Genomic DNA, 21,380 nt, shown 5'->3' on the forward strand with positions numbered 1-21,380 from the left:
ATGCCATACCGGGGAATGCTGCGTCAATGATTCGTTGGATCTCGAAGATCGACCACGCGCCCGTGTTTGCATGGCTCGAGGGAAAGCAGGAAGTCCACCAGGGAACACAGACTCGAGATCAAACGTGTCCAACTTGTACAAAAGAGCAGAGTTCGGCTGTGGAGCGACATTGAACGAGTCAAATTGTCAGTGAGAAAAAAAAAACAAAAGGACAAAGACTGTCAATTTGCTTGTCGATCATCATAATCATCAATCACACAATTTTGTGACTGAGAAAAGCTAAGCCGAGAGAGTTTCAGATGAACTTTGGATTCTGTTGGTTTTCCACCCAATGATAATTAAATTGTCTTCAAAGCAATATCAAGTGGTTCATAAAGGTAAATATCATGTCAAACATTTGATTGTTTGACATCAAGATCAAGGATGCTTTGCGATGAAAATATTACATTTGGAACTGTTGATGGGAAACGCAAACCAGGCCGGAGCAATACGATGTGCTTCAGTTCCCAAAGTATAGATTTCTAATCAAACAGTTCAATTTGCACTCATATAATTTAATACTCCAGGCCGATATATTCATTCATGATATTCATTTGAAAGCACTCGTGAAAGATTGGACTTGCAAAGTGTGAGATTTGTCAGGATTGACTTATCTATTCCAAGTGTTTGAGAAGTTTGTGATTTTTTTTTGTCATGGCAGAGGGTGGAGTATTCAGGAAATAGATAGAGGATTTTCCAGAGAGTCAGAGAGATCGTTGATAAAGATCAGAAATGGGACTAGGCCCAGAACACTGCCTTGGGGCAATCCAGCCTAAATTAGAGAGAGGAGATGCTTGACAGTATACTCGAACGGTGAATGGAGTTTAATTGTGGAAAAGCCATCCGATGTATGATGAAAGGGAGCTACTCATTTTCCAATGAAGAAATTGATCATTCCACTTCCATTAAGCATTTTTATCATGTATTCTCTCCCATCACCCACCCACTGCCCCCTTCCCCCTCCCCAACTCATGTATGTGGGCAGTCACCTTGACACGGTAAGTCCCATGGAAGAGTTCACAATGTCGCTTCATGAAGATGCGGAGCTTCTCTCGTGTAAGAGTGGCTTTTCTGCGACTACCAAAGAAACATTGCACAATATGAGTCACCACAACCAGCCAAAAAAAAATACAAATCTTACAAATGCTACCTATTTTGGACTGAGAGTTTAGTGAACCAAAAAATATTTTTAACATTTAAAACAGATACATCAACAAATAAATTCGGGAAGCGTGAATATCTAAAGGCAGTCGACACAATTATTATGTATGTAAAATGACAGAACTTCTGACAACCCCAGTGTACGTAACATATACACAGTCGTGGCCAAAAATATTGGCATCCTTGCAATTTTTCCCAAATAATGCACCATTTCTTCCAGAAAATTGATGAAATTAGAAAATATTTTGGTATCCACATTTGTATTTCTTCGGTTTGCAGTGGAGAAAAACAAAAAAGGTAAAAAAAATTATTAAATCTTAGCTTATTCCACAAAGAAATCATAAAATGGCCCGGACAATATTATTAGCACCTTTTATAAGTTGTTAGAAATAATTAGATTTCAAGCAAGCTCCTTTACTTTGGAATTGAACTCACCTGTGGTGAGTTGCATATAAAAATCACTCATTCAACCAGTTTGAACAGAGAAAAGGAGTCATTCAACTGTTTTGTGTCATTGTGTGTACCGCAATAAACATGGAGAAAAGAAAGAAAACCAGAGAATTGTCTGAGGAGGTCAGACACAATATTGCAGCCAAGCATGGACAATCTCAAGGCTACAAGTCCACCTCGAGAGACATTGCAGTTACTGTGTCCCCCGTATGCAATGTTATCAGGAAGTTTAAGGGCCATGGCACTGCAGCCAACCTCCCTGGACATGGGCGCAAGAGAAAACCTGATCGAAGTTTCAAATTGATTAATCGAAACTTTATCGAAGAAGAAATAGAAAACACCTTCCCTACAGTCAAACATGGAGGAGGTTACGTGATGTTTTGGGGTTGTTGTGCTGCCTCTGACACTGGGTGCCTTGAATGTGTGCATGGGCATCATGAAATCAGGAGATTATCAAGGCAGTTTGGAGCGCAATGTTCAACCCAGTGTCAAAAAGCTGTGTCTCTGTCGAAGATCATGGGTCTTGCAGCAGCACAATGACCCCAAACACATTTCAAACCTCCTCCCCCACCCATGAATGGTTAAAGACAAAATGCTGGATTGTTCTGAAGTGGCCAGCAATGAGTCCAGATCTAAATCCCATTGAACACCTGTGGGGAGATCTGGCCGTGCTACCAAATATTAAATCTAGGGTGTCAATAATTGTCAATGCCATATATTTTTATTTTCTGAATTAAAAGGATATGTTAAGTTCTGAATAAAAAACAAAGATTCTGTAATATTAACAGCGAAATAAAGAATTGTAAAGGTCAAACACTTGGAATATGTCTTTCAGTCCTGACATGTCTTTCCATATCTCTCTCTGAAATGACCGCATGGCAAACACTCCCATCTAGTTTCTCAACAACCCTCTCCAAGAAGTTCAGTCACTCAAACTATTGGGTCTCACCATCAGCCATGATTTTCTCAGGCAAAACCACATTTCAAAGTTGGCCTCCAAAGCTAGTTGCTGAGTGGGCATCAACCTTCATGCAGAGTCCTTCCTTGGCACACCTGAAGTCATGTCCACCTACAAAGCTTTCATCCACAGCATGATGGCCGATGGGGGTACTGCTCTCCCTTTTGTGCCGACTCCCTTGCCTCACACCTTTCTCTGCTCGATGCCGTAGAAACCAAGAACATAAAGATCATTGGAATCTCCCGCGGTGAAGCTGATTCGGAGGGGCCCATTACATTGGCATTGCTGACAGGTCGGTGGTCTCTATCTCTTCTTCCACATCCCTTTGGGTCTTGGACACTCTGTCCTCTCCGTGCTTTGTCCACCCACAGGTTTCTGCTGGGCTCACACGGTCCACCATAAACCCCTTCTAGCTAAACTCCCAAAATCCAGGATCACTGCTCACCTCCACACATTTGTTCCTCTTTTTACCCTGCGTATGAAACCAACCTCCACATTATCTTTAATCTCAGTCTTCCCTTCAGGTATTCAAGACAGCTGTTCACCACCATCTCAGATCATCCCCATCCAAAACGATGTTGTTTTCTACCCTAGTACAACCACACTTCCCCCGACCCCCTCTCCAAAAGTGTTTTCTTCTGGATCCATCTTGTGCATGCCTACCGTTCTCCTATTCCCCTCATCATTACCCGAAACCATTTTTGTCAGTCTCCGTCGACCCTGCTGTTGGCGTTTCCCCTCCCCCCCCCCCCCCCCCCCCCACAGGTAATGTAATGTCCCTGCCCATAATGCAAAAGCTACCAAAAAGTGGTTGGAGAAAAAGTCGCTGAAACTTATGTTCTGGCCTGGTCAGTTCTGATGTGAATCATAAAGAGAATCTTTGGGCCTATATTCAGCACAAACTTATTGGAAGGCAATTTGCAAATTCTGATCAACTTTGGGAAGCTGTTAAGCATGAATGGGACAATATTGACATTTGTCAGTGCATGAAGCTTTGTGAAAGTGTGACCAAAAGACTGGATTATTTAAACAAAGCTAAGGGATAAGCTATTCCATACTGATTTATCCTGTTATTTCTGCATGTTCTGGTGGTTTTTTTTAATGTATGGTAAAATATTTATGACAAAAAATGTAAAAAAAAATTGACTTCGCTCATTTTCTTTTTGCCCTAGAGTGTACAGCGCATTCAGAAAGTATTCAGACCCCTTCACTTTTTCACATTTTGTTATGTTGCAGCCTTATTCTGAAATCGTTTAAATTCATTTTTTCCCTCATCAATCTACACTCAATACCCCATAATGACAAAGAGAAAACAGGATTTTAGAAAGTTTTGCAAATTTATTAAAAAGAAAAACTGAAATATCACATTGACATAAGTATTCAGACCCTTTGCTATGACACTTGAAATTTAGCTCAGATGCCTCCCATTTCGCTTAATCATCTTTGAGATGTTTCTACACCTTGATTGGAGTCCACCTGTGGTAAATTCAATTGATTGGACATGATTTGGAAAGGCACACACCTGTCAAAAAGGTCTCACAGCTGACAATGCATATCAGAGCAAAAACCAAGCCATGAGGTCGAAGGAACTGCCTGCAGAGCTCAGAGACAGGATTGTGTTGAGGCACAGATCTGGGAAAGTTTACAAAAAAATCTCTGCTGCATTGAAGGTTCCCAAGAGCACAGTGGCCTCCATAATTCTTAAATGGAAGAGGTTTGGAACAACCAAGACTCTTCCTAGAGCTGGCCGCCCGGCCAAACTGAGCAATCGGGGGAGAACGGCCTTGGTAAGAGAGGTGACCAAGAACCCGATGGTCACTCTGGCTGAGCTCCAGAGATCCTGTGTGGAGATGGGAGAAACTTCCAGAAGGACAACCATCACTGCAACACTCCACCGATCTGGGCTGTATGGCAGAGTGGCCAGACGGAAGTACAATGCTATGTGAAAGACACATGAAAGCCCGCTTGGAGTTTGCAAAAAAGCACCTAAAGGACTCTCAGACTGTAAGAAACAAGATTCTGTGGGCTTTCGTCTTGCTACTCTGCCATAAAGCCCAGATCGGTGGAGTGTTGCAGTGATGGTTGTCCTTCTGGAAGTTTCTCCCATCTCCACACAGGATCTCTGGAGCTCAGCCAGAGTGACCATCGGGTTCTTGGTCACCTCTATTACCATGTACCATGGCCCTTCTCCCCAGATTGCTCAGTTTGGCCAGGCGGCCAGCTCTAGGAAGAGTCCTGGTTGTTCCAAACTTCTTCCATTTAAGAATTATGGAGGCCACTGTGCTCTTGGGAACCTTCAATGCAGCAGAGATTTTTTGTCGGCTTCCCCAGATCTGTGCCTCGACACAATCCTGTCTCTGAGCTCTGCAGGCAGTTCCTTCGACCTCATGGCTTGGTTTTTGCTCTGATATGCATGTCAGCTGTGAGACCTGATATAGACAGGTGTGTGCCTTTCCAAATCATGTCCAAACAATTGAATTTACCACAGGTGGACTTCAATCAAGGTGTAGAAACATCTCAAAGATCATCAAGAGAAATGGGAGACACCCGAGCTAAATTTCAAGTGTCATAGCTAAGGGTCTGAATACTTATGTAAATGTGACATTTCAGTTTTTTCTTTTTATTAAATTTGCAAAACTTTCTAAAATCCTGTTTTCTCTTTGTCATCATGGGGTATCGAGTGTAGATTGATGAGGGAAAAAAATGAATTTAAACGATTTCAGCATAAGGCTGCAACATAAGAAAATGTGAAAAAAGTGAAGGGGTCTGAATACTTTCTGAATGGACTGTACAGTGTGCATACATCGGACAGACAGACAAACGCTGTTCCAGACGACATTGCCCTATGGGCTATGCCGTAAATAGACAATGTTACATTCATGATCAATATCTTTATATGCAACATTTGTGTCGGTTGCGCACAGTGAAGCAAATTATAAATGTTTTATCAATGCTCACATAAATGAAATAAAAAGGTGAAGAGGAGTTTGATGTCATGTGATGGCAAATAAACCAACGCTGCACTCCCAGAAATCCAAGCCAACTGTTTTTTCTTTCCAAATTTGCATTCACTTCAACAATTGATCAATTTTGAGGCAAAGTAAGTGGAAACCTGGCAACAAGTGAAATATTGTGTGTCCGTCAAAACCGATTAAACAAGCTTTACACTCAATATATATGAAGGAAAAAAACAAAGTTGCAATTTCAAAAGGGACAGCAAGGTAAGAAAAGTAGGATTCAACATACCAGATATGATCCACTCCCACAACTGTCGCATCCAAACCCTCTATACCCAGAGGCTGCACACGATAGTAGCATTGATCTGGACTTGAACTAGGCCTCTGCAAACTACGCACGCACAGCAAAAGGAAGATTGCCCCGTCAGTCAAACATTTACAATCCACTTTCAAACAAATGCAAAGTTGTGAAAATGTCTCTTATATCGTACTTCAAAATTTGCTGGAGTTTAACGTAGAGCATTGGTTTATATAACATGCACAATACGTCTCTGTGAATCACTAAATAAATGACACAAAGGCCTTTTTCATAGCTCAATAGAGTTCTGCTCTCCCCTATGGGCAGGCTCCCCAGCATCACATCAATCTCTCCAAATTCAGTAGAATTAAAAACTTAAAAAATTGTTGCCCCCTCTGATGAGGATGAAGGACAAAGACTGTTGCTCCAACCCAAGCAAGACTGTTGCTCAAGCAAGATCACCCAAACCAACCATTATTTCCAAAGACTGGTGAGATCAAAGGGTATAAAAGGTGGTGTTGCAGGTAAAGGTCTCAGGTATAAAGGCATTAAGGTGCAAGGCAAATGCAATGAGAAAAATCACATTTGTACATGATTACCTGATTTTACAAGCATCCGGATGAAGGGTAAAAGGAAAACAGTAACTCCAATAATCGCTTGCACCGACGACACTAATCACAGTACGTAAATTATTTGTATGTTACGCTTCAGTGGAGTCCCATTAAGGTACACTATATGACCAAAAGTATGTGGACACCCCTTCTAATTGGTGGATTCGGCTATTTCAACCACACCCATTGCTGACAGGTATATATAATCAAGCACACAGCCATGCAATCTCCATAGACAAACATTGGCAGTAGATTGGGTCGTACTGAAGAGCTCAGTGACTTTCAACGTGGCACCGTCAGAGGATGCCACCTTTCCAACAAGTCAGTTCGTCAAATTTCTGCCCTGCGAGAGCTGTCAACTGCAAGTGCTGTTATTGTGAAGTGGAAACGTCTAGGAGCAACAACAGCTCAGCCGCGAAGTGGTCGGCCACACAAGCTCACAGAACGTGACCGCCGAGTGCTGAAGCGCGTAAAAATCATCTGTCCTCGGTTGCAACACTCACTACCGAGTTCCAAACTGCCTCTGGAGGCTACGTCAGCACAACAACTGTTCACCGGGAGCTTCATGAAATGGGTTTCCCTGGCTGAGCAGCCGCACAAAAGCCGAAGATCACTATGCGCAAAGCCAAGCGTCGGCTGGAGTATGTAAAGCTCGCCGCCATTGGACTCTGGAGCAGTGGAAACGCGTTCTCTGGAGTGATGAATCATGCTTCACCATCTGGCAATCCAACGGACAAATCTGGGTTTGGCGGATACCAGGAGAACGCCACCTGCCTGAATGCATAGTGCCAAATGTAAAGTTTTGTGGAGGAGGAATAATGGTCTGGGGTTGTTTTTCATGGTTCGGGCTAGGCCCCTTAGTTCCAGTGAAGGGAAATCTTAACGCTGCAGCATACAATGACATTCTAGACTATTGTGTACTTCCAACTTTGTGGCAACAGTTTGGGGAAGGCCCTTTCCTGTTTCAGCACGACAATGCCCCCGTGCACAAAATGAGGTCCATGCAGAAATGGTTTGTCAAGATCTGTGTGGAAGAACTTGACTGGCCTGCACAGAGCCCTGACCACAACCCCATCAAACACCTTTGGGATGAATTGGAACGCTGACTGCGAGCCAGGCCTAATCGACCAACATCAGTGCCCGACCTCACTAATGCTCTTGTGGCTGAATGGAAGCGAATCCCCGCAGCAATGTTCCAACATCTAGTGGAAAGCCTCGTTTGTTTATGCACTGCATCACGAGGAAGCGTCTCTATCTTTATTTCCAAAACATGATACAATCAGAGACTGAACCTAAACTCGACAGCTGAGTGGGGAGCATACTATCACAACTGGGTTATCCACACTATTTGAGGCACTCCCTAATCCCTTTACCTGCAATAATACTTTTTATGTTAACCAGAAAATACAATGTCTTGACAATCATATGCACATACCTGTCAGGCCCACAACCAGTTGGCAAAGCCTTCTCATCCTCATCATACTCTTCCACGTCACTATCCCCCTCTTCATCAGCCACGTGACCATTGGCAGCACCATTGCGTGTCGGAGCAGCCAACACCTCCAACACAAGTGACGTTTGCCTACACACGAAAGCAATATTTACACAAACATGGGAAGTGAACACTAATACATACATCATGTATGCAATCAGACATTATGGAATGTTCAATCAATGCAGACGATCAGCGTTACAGGTGTGTTCTCACCACTGGTCTGGGCCTGGTTTACATAACCTCCAAAGGTCGAACACCCAGATCACAAAACATGGCAGTTCCTATCCTCATTTGACCCAAACTATAAGTCATAACATTATCGATCCAACACAAATACATACCAACATTGAGCACATGTGTGAGGAGGCTGTGGATAGTTGAAAATACAACACCTTGTACTTACGCCAAATTTCAAGGTGACCGACCTTACATTTTCTCCACTTGTAATGTATAAATGTGTGTTTTCCTTGCAAGTTTGGAGAGCAGGGCGGGGTGCCAGACCATATCGAAGTGTTCAAGTATTTACTTCAGTTGATATAAAATAAAGGTTTCAAAGGCTGTAAAAAAAAAAAAACAATTCCCGAAGTTTACCGATCTGGATGCACGCTTTTTTTACACCAACTAATTTAACACATTAAATTAGTTCTTCATTCCTGTTGTTTGTGTCCTTTAATCCTTTTTGACATGCTTAAACAGCAAGTTTCCTGTTTGGAATGATTTTTTAAATTTTGTTTTTCTGCCAGGCACACAGAATAAAAAAATTATCCTACTCCTCTCTGTGCAGGAGCGATCAGGATGAGATTTCTTACTTTTGCCAATTTCAGAGCCAAAGTGCTGCGAACCTGCAGGTTCATGTTCAAAATATAACATTCGATTGAAATCAAGTTGTTCTTCGATCATACACTGATGTCTGGAGACAGACAGACAGAGACAGACCAAGTGAACCAGTAGCTTAACACTGCTTTTCGCTTTTCATGTGCTGGGTAATTATGAATTTATTTGTGGGGATTTTGGGTGTGGGGTGGGTCAATTGTACTTGGCTTTTAGATGACAGCGCTGCTAAAATATAGAAATGAGACTTACAATAACTTGTTTATAAAGATAGAGCTGGTGAAGATAGTACAAACTCAAAACTAGAGTAAACTCGATGGTGCGCTATCGCAAATCCCCATGCCTCCCACCTAAAGCAAAGTTGAAAGATGGCAAAAAATTCCACAAGGAATGACCAAATTTTGAATTAAAAAAAATGTTTCGACCCCATTGACCCAAAATCCTCATCCCCTGGGGCATGAACTGAGAGACCAATGCAAAAACGTTACGGATTTCATATACAAAGTTTCATTTTAAAAATGTTCTAAACTGACGGTAATTGCAGTTTTCGGTATTTGACCTATTGACCCCACCCCAGGACTGGGGCCAAAAATTATACTGCTCTCGCAAGATCTTGCCATGTGGTGATCATAACTACTAAGTTTGTTAAATTTTCTCCCAATCATTTAGGAGGAGACAGCATGACGGACGGACGGAGCCGATTATAATATTCCCCAGTTTTTCTTTTAAGTGTGGGGATAAATTACAACACCAAATCGGGAATTACAGAACAGTTGAGAGTTGGCATACTCCTCTGAGCTGCAACTTACACTATGGATTTGATTCCTGACATGACTAAAACTGGCAGCCTGGCACTTTGCAGGCAGAGCATTGGATCAATTGCTATACAATCCTTCAGCGACAATATCATGCTAGCTTGTCCCTTGTGCTAGCATACACTAGTGGACATCAAAACCAGACCAAAAGCCGAACAGTGGTGTAGCCGGGCTTGTAAAATATTATAAACCACAAACACACATGATTAGCTTTTTAAACAGTCGCTAATGCTGTTTATAACATTAAACAAATTAATTTGGAGGAATCCCAACATCCATGAGGTAAGTTTTACATACAGAACTGAGCAAAGATCTACTGTAATCTATATACCCCACAAGGGTTGGCCGTGTGCTCATCTACCAAGCTGCTAGCTAGTGCTTGCCGAGCCAGCCGTTCCTTAAGGGTTTTGAATGGAGTGCTTGCTCGAATGCTTTAACCACTTGGCGATTTCTCCACAAGAAACTTGGTAAATGAACACACATCCAATGTTCTTTAGACCCAACCATAGAGAGACTGTAATCTATATACCCAAAGAGGAATGACCTTTCCTGCCGCTCTCGAAGTGAGCGGGTGTTTACGCCGTAATGACATCATATACGTAATGACCTAGCATGATGGCCGGACACAAAACTTCTGCTACTTTAATATATTGTAACGAATGTGGAAACGTTACAATGTGAACGTTACAAAAGTACGGTAACACCCTGTTAATGTAAATAATGGTCGCAGTCGGCGTCCTAGTTAATTCCATGAAACTTACACGCAGGTCACGATATATCTTTTAAATAGTGTATTTCCTTATTCCATGTAGGCTAAATATGTGTTTCCCACTAGATTGACTTTGCATTGTATCAAACAAAATAAGCGTAGGCCCTTCCAATTTCCCCAAAACCTCCCTTCCAATTGCCTTCCGCATTTTGGCCGGTTTTCTTCAAACCACCATTGGCCACGAGGTAGGGTTGGGGAAGAAAGGCGTGTCTCCACCTCGTCATAAGAGGGAAGGAGTGAACCAGCCCTAACAGCCAATCAACACCGCGGTGAGTGACCCGGTAGGCGTGCCCTCGGAGTCGGCGGCTTGATTTCGCTCGAGGTGATAAAAGCGACTGTAAGGGACTGCTTTATGAGAGAGGCCTTGGGAGATGAGCAAAGAGACTGCACCAAGAGGCGGTGAGATGCGAAACGCTCCAAGCCAAAGAGGAGAGGTACTCGGCAAGAAAACCAGCTTTGGAGAGACGCGCTGAAAGGAGGGAGACGGCCCCACACCCCAAGAAGAGGAGCAGGTGTGCCGAACCAGCGCGTGACGTCTACCTCAGCGGATACACGACGGAGGGTTTCCCGCCAAAACCGCGAGGAATTGCGAACTGCGGCCTCCCGACTTTGCCTCCCTCTCAAGCAATCCACCTCAAGCCTTACCTGCCTGCATTATCCCCTGTGTAAGTGTGAACGTCCTGTCCTACTCGTTGTCTTGGGGCTAAGTAAAAATGAATAGTGTAAGTTAACGATTCGCTGTGTTACTGCTTCTTCCATCCATTGCTTGTGTGTGTATAATAAAATCTGTTCTTCCTCCGTATTCTTCTTCTTCTTCTTTTTCATTCTCTTTCGGTCGCTTTAGAGATTTCCCGATTGAATATCTGTGGGGCGATCTGGTCAACGTCGGGTGGAATCGGGTTTTAATCGGGGAGTAACTGTTCGGACGCGGTTAAATACACCACCGCTCGGTCAATATAACATCTAAAGCCGCGTCTAACAATATATAATACAGACTTGGCATTTAATATGGAATATTTTTTTTGTGGGGGTGAACTTACTTTTCAAGTTGACTTAGAACCAAAAGTTCATTGGAATTATGTTGAAATTATTCTAGATTTTGTTAATGTGACCTTTAAAAGAAACAAAAACCACATTTGACATTTCAAAGCAAATAAATTGATCCTTGAAAGTGATGTAAACTGACATCGAACTCAATTCACGGACAGTACAGTGTTAAACTTCTGTACGTTTTTCAGAAGTATTTCTATATTTTGCACATTAGCCAAAAATTTTTTTAACAAAAACAAAAGTTAAATTACGACTGGGATTACGGACAGTAAAATTACAGTTCAGTACGTCGTGCAACCCCCACGAGCATTCAGGAGAACACGTACACATCGAGGCATGCTGTTCACGAGATGTGCCAAGGTTTGGACAGGAATCGCTTGCCATGCAGTGACAATAGTCTGCTGCAATTCACGAACAGAGGTAGGCTGGTGGTCCAAGTTGTCGATTTGACGCGTTAATTCTGCCCACAAGTTCGCTGTCGGATTCATATCCGGGGACATGGCAGGCCACTCCATATGCTCGACACCACGGTCAGCAATTAAGTGTTGGATCATGCGAGCACGATGAGGCCGTGCATTGTCATCTCGGAAAACAAAGTTTCCTCGAAAGGCTGCACGAGCAAATGGAAGCAATCTTTCCTCCAGAATGGCCCTGTACTTGAACTGGTTCAGGTTTCCATTCAGAACAACCAGGTCAGTTTTGCCCCCTGCATGAAAAACAGCCCAAACGGTCACCCCAACCACCTCCAGCTTGGACTCTTGGCACTATACAATCTTTGTTGTAGGCTTCATGCACTTGTCTGCGCACTCGGACACGGCCATCTTGACGATAGACCAGAAATCTAGACTCGTCACTGACGATCACGTGATTCCAGTGTCCTGGCTGCCATTGACGGTGCTCTCTGGCCCACTGCAATCGGCGCTGGTGGTGTTGTCTTGTCAGGCGTGGCTTTCTCAGGGGACGCCTGGCACGATAGCCTGTTTGAACCAGTCGTTGGTTGACTAGCCTTCTGGATACAGGCACATTTGTCAGTTGCTGCCACTCAGCCCTAAGCCGATTAGCTGACTTGGTACGGCCATTGCAGACTAACCGGTGCAGCTGGCGATCATCCCTCCTTGTGGTTCTGCGGGGACGTCCTGGCCTCGATATTGGAGTAGGGACACCCCTCTGAGCATTTCGTTTCGGGATATTTGACACCTGACCTTGAGTGATGCCATACTGCCGAGCAATAGCACGCTGTTTCATGCCGGAATTTCATAAAGCCACCACTCTATGACAAACAGCATTGTCGAGTTGACAGACCATCTCCAGAGGAAGCGGCAATAACTTTTGTAGATGTGCAGCAGTTGTTTTCCATTACTGCAGAACGAAACAACCCTTATATGCCCGATTGTGAAGCCAATCGTCAAATGTACCTGTCCGTACATTTTGTCACGCCACCTGTAATATAATCCTGTTATTGACTTCTTGCTGCGACAGACAATCAGTGACATGGTTCTTTTAACAAAGAAATCACCGAAGCGTAAAAGAAACTCACCAGATTGATATACTGAGTTCAGAAAGGAAACCCAAGTCAAGAAAAAATATATATTCCATATTAAATGCCAACTCTTTTTTTATATTTAACCTCCAGTACGTTTGCAGTCACTACAAAGGGATTAGTGTTACGATTAGATTTACTATAATAATAACGTTACATTATTATTACGAAAATTATATTATTTTTGAAAAACCGAGGTGAATTTCTTACTTCCGCAATTACACCGCTTCAATCCAACAACTTTCCATTCATGACATTTGGATGAAAGTGTTATGGTTATATTTACTAAAATATTATAATTACGAAAACAATACTACTGAAACGATACCACTGTATTAAGAAACCTGGGTTGAATTTGTCCAAAGCGGACGGTGAGTCATAACGCCAAAGGCCAATGTTTTCCAACAATACGGTACGTATTTGCAGAGACGTAATGCCAATGCTTTCGATATTTGATGGTCATTTTAACAATCGGTTTGTTTGTGTTTCACACTGAATGAAAAACGTCAAGGTTGAGCATGGTGGTTGTGATATATGACAGGGCTTTGATGTCCCTCTGCTGCAGCTGCAGCACCGCCGTAATGACATCAGACGCAATCACATCACCCTGTTATGTGACCAGATTCTCAGCTCTGATTGGCATACATTTGAGGGGACATACATGCATACATACATACGGACAAACACTGTTCTAAACGGCTCTGCCCAATAGGCTAAGCCATAAAAATCATAAAGTATTTTTCAAACTACAACGGCACTCTGACATCGACCGATATGCCTCCGCGCACATTATTACATCATTATACATACTTGTACCAAATTTGATTTAAATCCCTTCAGCTGTTGTAAAGTATCACATTTTTACCTGACATGACCTCTACCTGAGATGCAGAAATCGAATCAGTTCATATTTGCATCATTATACATACCTGCACCAGGTTCGACTTGGATCCCTTCAGCCATTCTAAAGTTATTGTGGTAATGAAAACCTATCAAGGACGCATGGACGAGCAAACCGAAAACATAACGCCTCCAACGACTTCGTCAGCGGAGGCATTAGAAATAAAAATAACAAGTCAGGAGACGGCGATGGTTCACAGGCGAGCGGTATTCAATGACAAAGGACTGACTATAACCGAAACAGGCCTGGACTGGGGGGGGGGGTCTGGGGCCCACGTGGCAGGTGTCGGCCCCCGACATGCGGTGTACATGCCTATTTACAAAGGGCCCCAATGCGCTGCGTGCGCAGGCCTTTAAGAGCCAGCTGTACATAAGTGTGTGGTGCTGGCCCGGAAAAGTCAAAACAAAGGTTACTGACCTTGAAATTAGATAGAAAATAATGTATAATCAGTTATGAGGTTAGTTAGCAACACAATACCGAAAATTCGGTTCGAGTCCAACAACTTTGAAAATTTGACCTTTGTGACCTTCGCAGGTCAAAGATTCTGAAATTTGTTGGAAAACTTGTATTTCATGATGTATGTGATAATATAAGATCATGTATGACATTTCACCTTATCAGGAAGCGAACAATGTAATAAAACCTTCAGAAATCTACTTTTCTAAATTTTGTGAACTTGTGACCTTGACCTTGGGGCGAAAATGAAAAATCGAGCTCCGTGGGGCTAGACATCACATTGGCCTAACCAAATACCGAAACCCCTGTCAGATTCCACCAAACCCCTCGGAGAAGATGTAGCTTGAACTCGATTACCCCCTAAAAAGACATCTTTTTCGGGCGTGGCTCCGCCCACAATGGGCGCAATACGCCCACTCTAGGCAGGACACAACTAGATCATGATATCAACCTCCCACCCAAGTTTCATCAAGATCGAATGATATCATCGGGTAGTTATGCTGCGGACAGACAGACACACAGACACACACGCATGACGAATATAGTGGTCACTGTTTGATAACTCGTGAACCAAAAAGAGGAAAAGAAGAAGGATGAGACATGTCACTGGGTGCAGAGATTTGGAATTTGACACCATTCCTAAATTCCAAATTCATGAACCTAACCCACAGAGACACTGCATCGAAAGCAAAGCTGCAATGCAGTAATAATGTAACCAGCAGACAAATGTCAGCAATGATGTCACCATCAACAATTCTAGTTAAACATGCAATCTTTACAAAGATGTGTAAACCACAAAACAAAGAATGCACCACAGTCGGTTTTATCGATACACAACATTGTACAAATAGGCCGCAAAGCACAACATCCAATGCAAGAGACTTACCTGCTCTTGCCTGGAAGGTTTGCTTCCACCTGCTCTCCTACAAAGAAACGTTGCCACACAAAACCATACACATCCTCACAGATGTCTTGCACGCGTGTGCGTCGTGTCAGTGAAGCAAGTGCAAGTAATGGAGGATGCAGAGCGACGGGCAGCGAGTTGAGCACGCCGAGCGCCCGCTCCTCAGAATCTAAGGCCTCCTGGAATGTAAGTTCTGAACGACCAGTCACCTGACAGCTCCACACAAGGCTGTTGCACAGGATGGTGCGCTCAAAGAATTCACTGCGGGATTGAAGAAGTCAGAGTTACAAAAAAAACAACAACGAGAAAGGTCACTAGTCTTTGACTCACGACATCGGCAGATATACCTCCACCCCCATTATTAAATCATTATACACACATGTACCAAGTTTGATTTAAATCTATTCAGCTATTGCCATATTTTCATCATAATGTATACCTGTAACAAGTTTGGTCAAAATCCCATCACTGGTTCACAAGTTAGCGCAGTAACAGAATTTTACCTAACGGGATCTCTGACCTTTGACTTTGTTTTTTTGTTTTTTGTATACAAGATCGAGGCTCGTGAAAGAGCTAACATTAATCACACAAAAAGACAAACCGACACACAAAACACAAAAAACAAGGGGAGCGGCAGACAAGATGGGGAGAGAGGGGGAAGGACACAAACAAAACATTTGAGAGCAGGGACATCGGGAGGACTTGGGGGGAGGTGGGAGAGGAATAAAACATATGAACACTGCAAGGACTCTCTCTGGGGTGAATTACCGGGGGTAGAAAAGATCAAGGTTTTCGATGGGGGAAGATAAGAGATGGTGGTGAACATCTGTTTTAAAGACCTGGAGGGAGGAGTGGGATTGAAGGGAGTGGGGGAGTTTGTTCCAGGAAAACTCTTAACCCCATAATGTACTTCATTTACCTTTTCCTCATTATACATACTTGTACTAAATAGGGCTTAGTTCCCTTCAGCCGTGAAGTTATCGCAGTAACAAAAACCTATGACAGAAACTAGCATTTGACCTCTTGGTGCAGAAATCTAATAAGTTCATCTTTGCATCATAATACAGGGCCTTCAGGAAGTATTCACACCCTTTGACTTTTTCAAAATTTTGTTACAGCCTGAATAAAAAAGGATTAAATTGAAAATTTTTGTCACCGATCTACACACAATAGCCTATAACGTCAAATTGTAATTGTTCTTAAATAGTTTTTTTTTTCAGAATAATTAAAAATGAAAAGCTCAAATGTCTTGAGTCAATAAGTATTCAACCCCTTAGGAATGACACTCCAAATTGAGCTCAGGTGCATCCAATTTCCTCTGATCATCCATGACATGCCTCTACAACTTGATTGGAGTCCACCTGTGGCCAAACAATTGATTGTTCATGATTTAGAAAGAAACACCTTTCTATACAAGGTCCCATAGTCGACAGCGCATGTCAGAGCAGAAACTCGACCATAAAGTCGAAGCACCTGTCCACAGAACTCTGAGTTATAATTGTGAGTTGGCCTAGATCTGGGAAAGGGTATAAAACAATTTATTGAGTGTTGAAAGTTCCCAAGAGCACAGTGAGCTCCATAATTAGGAAATGGAAAGAATATGGAACAACGCAGACCCTTCCTCGAGCTGTTCATCCAACCAAAAACAGAATAACCACTCTGACAGAACTAACGTTTCTGCAGCACTTCACAAATCCAGGCTTTTTGGGAGAGTGGCCATATGAAAGCCACTCATCAGAAAAAGGCACATGACAGCACACCTGAAGTTTGCAAAAAGGTACATGAAAGACTCAGAACATGAGGCAAAATATTCTGTGGTCTGACGAGACTAAAATTGAACTCTTTGGCCTGAATGCAAAGCGCTATGTCTGGCGGAAACAGAGTATAACTCATCACCCATACAACACCATCCTTGCCGTAAAGCATGGTGGTGGAAGCAGCATCATGCTAGGGGGATGCTTTTCAGCGGCAGGAACTGGGAAACTTGTAAGGACAAGGGGAATAATGAATGGAGCCAAATCCTTGGAGAGAACCTGCTTCAGAGGGCAAAAGACCTTTGACTGTGGCGAAGATTTATGTTCCAACAGGACAATGACCCAAAGCATACAGCCAAAGCAACACTGGAGTGGCATTAGAACAAGAATGTGAAAGTCAATAAGTGGCCCAGCCAAAGCCCAGACTTGAATCCCATTGAGAATCTGTGGAAAAAACTTGAAGACTGCTGTTCACGATGCTTCCCATTCAACTTGAAAGAGCTTGAGCAAATATACAAGAAAGAATAGGAGAAACTCCCCAAATACAGATGTGCAAAGCTGATACAGACATACACAAGAAGACTCAAAGCTGCAATTGCTGCCAAAGGCACTTCTACTGAGTATTGGCTCAGGGGGTTGAATAATTATGTAAATTAGATATTTCTGTATTTTATTTTTTCATCATTAAAAAAAATATCAGAAGAAAATTTCCACTGACATTACTGGGTATTATGTGTGGATCAGTGACAAATAATCTCAATTTCTTGCATTTTAAAATCAGACGAACACAGCAAAATGCGAAAAAAAGTCAAGGGGTGTGAATACTTTCTGAAGGCCCTGTACATACTTATACCAAGTTTGGGCAAAATCCCATCATTGGTTCACAAGTTACTGAGGTAATAGAATATTATCTAACAGGACCTCTGACCTTTGACCCCCCTAATCCGAGTTATCTTTACCTCGTTGTACATACGTGCACCAAGTTTGACTTTGATCCCTTCAGCTGTTAAAATTATCACGGTAACGAAAACCTATCATGGATGGACACACGACAGCCAGACAGACAACCCGAAAACACAATATCTCTGACTAATTCTTGGCAGATCCATAAGAAAACTGAAACTGCGTCAGTGGCATAATGGTTTGTGCATCCAGTGCCTAGGTATAGGAGGTTGGCGGTTTGAATCAGATAATGGCAGAGGGATATCAAGGCCCTTAAAGATCGTAGAAGTACATTCCACTTTTTTGCTTGACATTCAGCATTTAGAGGATATAGCATGGACAAACCCAGTGCCTCGGCAACCCATGAGGGAAATTTGTCTTTATTCGCCCACCAACTCCCCCAAAAAAGGATACGTCACAAATATGGCGTCGAGAAAATGTCGCAAAAATCCAGAGTGCTCCGAGGAAATGTCGCTCCCCCAAGCGGCTACATTTGTCCAAAATAAAGTCCAGACATGTCTGAGTACATATATGTGAGTGGTTTGTGTTGCATCTCCTCCACGAGCTTCAGACCACACAAAATAAACAAAAAATAATGTTTTTTAAGCATGGGGGATACTGCACAGCATTTAAATGCAGATGTTTTTGGAATGTTGGCACACTTAACATCCCACATGATGAAAATAAAACAACATTACGATTATAATTAGAAGACATGGATTGGTTGACCAGAGCGTACATCATACTTTGGGTAAAACAAGTATTTCCAGTTGAGTGCCGTTGGGTGCATGCGCACACATGCTCGAGGTTGGAAACATTTCACAAATCCGATTTCAAGTCACCAAGCTACAATAACAACCCAATTATAGAGTTTTCCAAGACTGGAAAGTCAAGTGATGCACGGTATCAGCCCAAGGACATCAAACAACAGTTGTTATGCCTGGCAACAAATAGTCACAACAAACGTCAGCATGAAAAGGTCGGAAATGAACACAAAAGTTAATGTCATCGTCGCAAACTACGATGATGTGGAATAACTTGAAGTAGAGGGAAAAGGGGTGGTGGATAACACCCCAACACAAGCCGAATAAAACCAGTCTGCAAGACCTCCTTAGATTTTGATGAGACTTGGCAAGTGGATCTGCACGCAGGGTATAAGCCATAAGGTTACCAACCAAAGTGAAGGTCAATCCAACCACCCCTTTCTCAGATATACTGAAATAGGTTATCGAAGGTTGACCTGACACCAACATCTTGGCAATGGTTCACACATTGCAATTTCTCTCCTAGTTGGCCTACAGGCAGTGGACAAAAAATGGAAACACCTGGGTAAATGAGGGACACCAAGTAACGGCTTCCACACAGGTGTGGCCCATGTGTTAATTAACAAATAGCATCCCAGCACGGCTGGGGTCATGTATAACATTTCTGGTCGTCAATAATTATGGAAAGCATGGCTGCAGGAGAACCCCACCCCCCCCCCCCCCCCCAAGAACCCCTTGAAGGAGAGATCTCGCGAGATCACGGCGAGGTCACGTCTTTTCGAAGCTGTTAGCGCTCACGCTTTCGAAGCTAAGTGATCTTTCTGAATTGTGTTTTTGTCGAGACTGTATCTATCTTTCGGTGTATGTACCTATAGCGTATCTTTTGGAAAATTCTCGGTGCTAATTTTTCGTACATGTATACACAATCGTCGGTTAATGCGTATCGAGTATTCTGAGGCCTAGTACTCGTAGGCTTGGCTACCGTACCGTCTCCGACCTTGTGGTTTTGTTTTTCTCTCAGCGATTCGTCGAATGCGCTGCAATTATTTTCGTTCTTTGTTTCGTCCCAGTCGTTTACCCGATACCTCCTTGTTTAATATCTCTACTCAAAAAAAAACAACCCAAAAACATATTTCCTTCCCAGGTCTTATTTGTTTATTTGTTGTTCTTTTTTGTTCGTTCGTTCTTCGTTCGCGATCACGCGATCACGTGGTTAGAAATGTATAATCTCTCCCCCAAACAACTATTTTCTCTCATATATTATAACACCCTTTTCTTCTTTTCCTACAAAAGGATGCTTTCGTCTTGCTCACCAAATCTATTCATTCCAAAAAATATATACAATACCATCTCTAGTGTAGCAGCATAGCAAACCTGTTGTGCATTTTGTGATACAAGCACCAAATTTGGCACAAATGTACATTAATATGTTGCGAACATTTTCAGATATTGGGCCACTTGAAATTCCGTAATTTTTTTTTTCAAATTTTTTCAAATTTCGTAATTTCAAATTTTTCGGGTGACACCGTCACAATTTCGGTCTTCGAGGCCGGCCGATATAGTGGGGCGGCTTAGCCCAAATATTCAAAAGAATTGTGCATTTTGTGATACAAGCACCAAATTTGGCACAAATGTACATTAATATGTTGCGAACATTGTGTGGTCAGCAATGAAGACGAGAGTCTGAATTACATGTATGCAAAAGACCTTGTGAACCAGTGAAGCAAATACACGGGTAAGCATGAATTAAATCTAGGGCATGATATAATTTCCATGATGTTTACCTCTACACTCAATGGTGGAAGGAGGTAATGTTTTGATCCCAGCTTGTCTGTATGTCTGTTTGTCTGTTAGTCCACAAAATTCCAGACAAAGCTTGTAGTAGTGGTAGTTGTAGTGGTAGTGGTAGTGGTGATAACAGAAATTGTTATATAGAACTGAACTTATATTATTATTATATGCAGAAAATAACTTCATTTCTATATGCCCTGCAGTGGACAGGTTAATTGGTTTATGCACTGAAGGGGTCACCCTGGTGTGCACTGCTGTGTTCTGCCTCACTGAGTTGTTCAGGTATGATGTACTCAGCACAAGCTTCCGGTCGGCCCGGAGGTGGGGGTGCGGGGCCTGTCACGGAACGTCAAAACAAACGGCCTGCCGGGGCCGCCCAAAAGTCGGGCGTGAGGGGCGCGTCCACTAATGGAACGCCTCTCGCTTCCCAGATCGAGGGCCACGTGGTCAGGAGAACCTCGTCCCTTCCGGTCACACTTTGCCTATCGGCCGGCCTCGAAGACCGAAATTGTGACGGTGTCAACCGAAAAATTAGAAATTACGAAATTTGAAAAAAAATTGAAAAAAAAAATTACGGAATTTCAAGTGGCCCAATCTATCTATAATTCCAGTAATCTCTGTCTGTACGTTTGTCTGTGACCGCTGTTTCTCGACAACCACGGGTCCGATATACTTTTAACTTGCCAGGTATATTGCTGGGGACCCGAGGATGTGCCTTTTCAAGGTTTCATATTAATCGGACAATTACTTACCGAGCTATGTCCAAAAAACGATTCAACCAATCAGAGAGCAGCGAACGATCGCGTGTGCCGGCGTTGCGAATGGACCAAACCATTCCATGTAAATAGAGGGGGGGGTTCTGTGGTCGTTGCGAATGGACGAAACCATTTCATG

At 42.8% G+C, this 21,380-nt stretch overlaps 1 protein-coding gene across 4 annotated transcripts in view; it reads right to left on the reverse strand.

The window, feature by feature from the left end:
• The window catches only part of BAZ1A (bromodomain adjacent to zinc finger domain 1A), a 233,782-nt gene that overhangs the window by 195,539 nt on the left and 16,863 nt on the right, over nt 1-21,380 (reverse strand). For all 4 annotated transcript variants that reach the window (XM_078784087.1, XM_078784085.1, XM_078784086.1 and 1 more), the window contains exons 2-6: nt 15,218-15,496; nt 7,910-8,056; nt 5,855-5,956; nt 1,029-1,116; nt 10-156 (exon numbers count right to left, since the gene is read on the reverse strand). In XM_078784087.1, the coding sequence (XP_078640213.1) occupies nt 10-156; nt 1,029-1,116; nt 5,855-5,956; nt 7,910-8,056; nt 15,218-15,496 (763 nt within the window). The remainder of the gene's footprint in view (nt 1-9; nt 157-1,028; nt 1,117-5,854; nt 5,957-7,909; nt 8,057-15,217; nt 15,497-21,380) is intronic.

The sequence above is a fragment of the Myxine glutinosa genome, chromosome 9 (assembly GCF_964187855.1).
Source record: "Myxine glutinosa chromosome 9, kmMyxGlut1.1, whole genome shotgun sequence".
NCBI lineage: Eukaryota > Metazoa > Chordata > Myxini > Myxiniformes > Myxinidae > Myxine > Myxine glutinosa.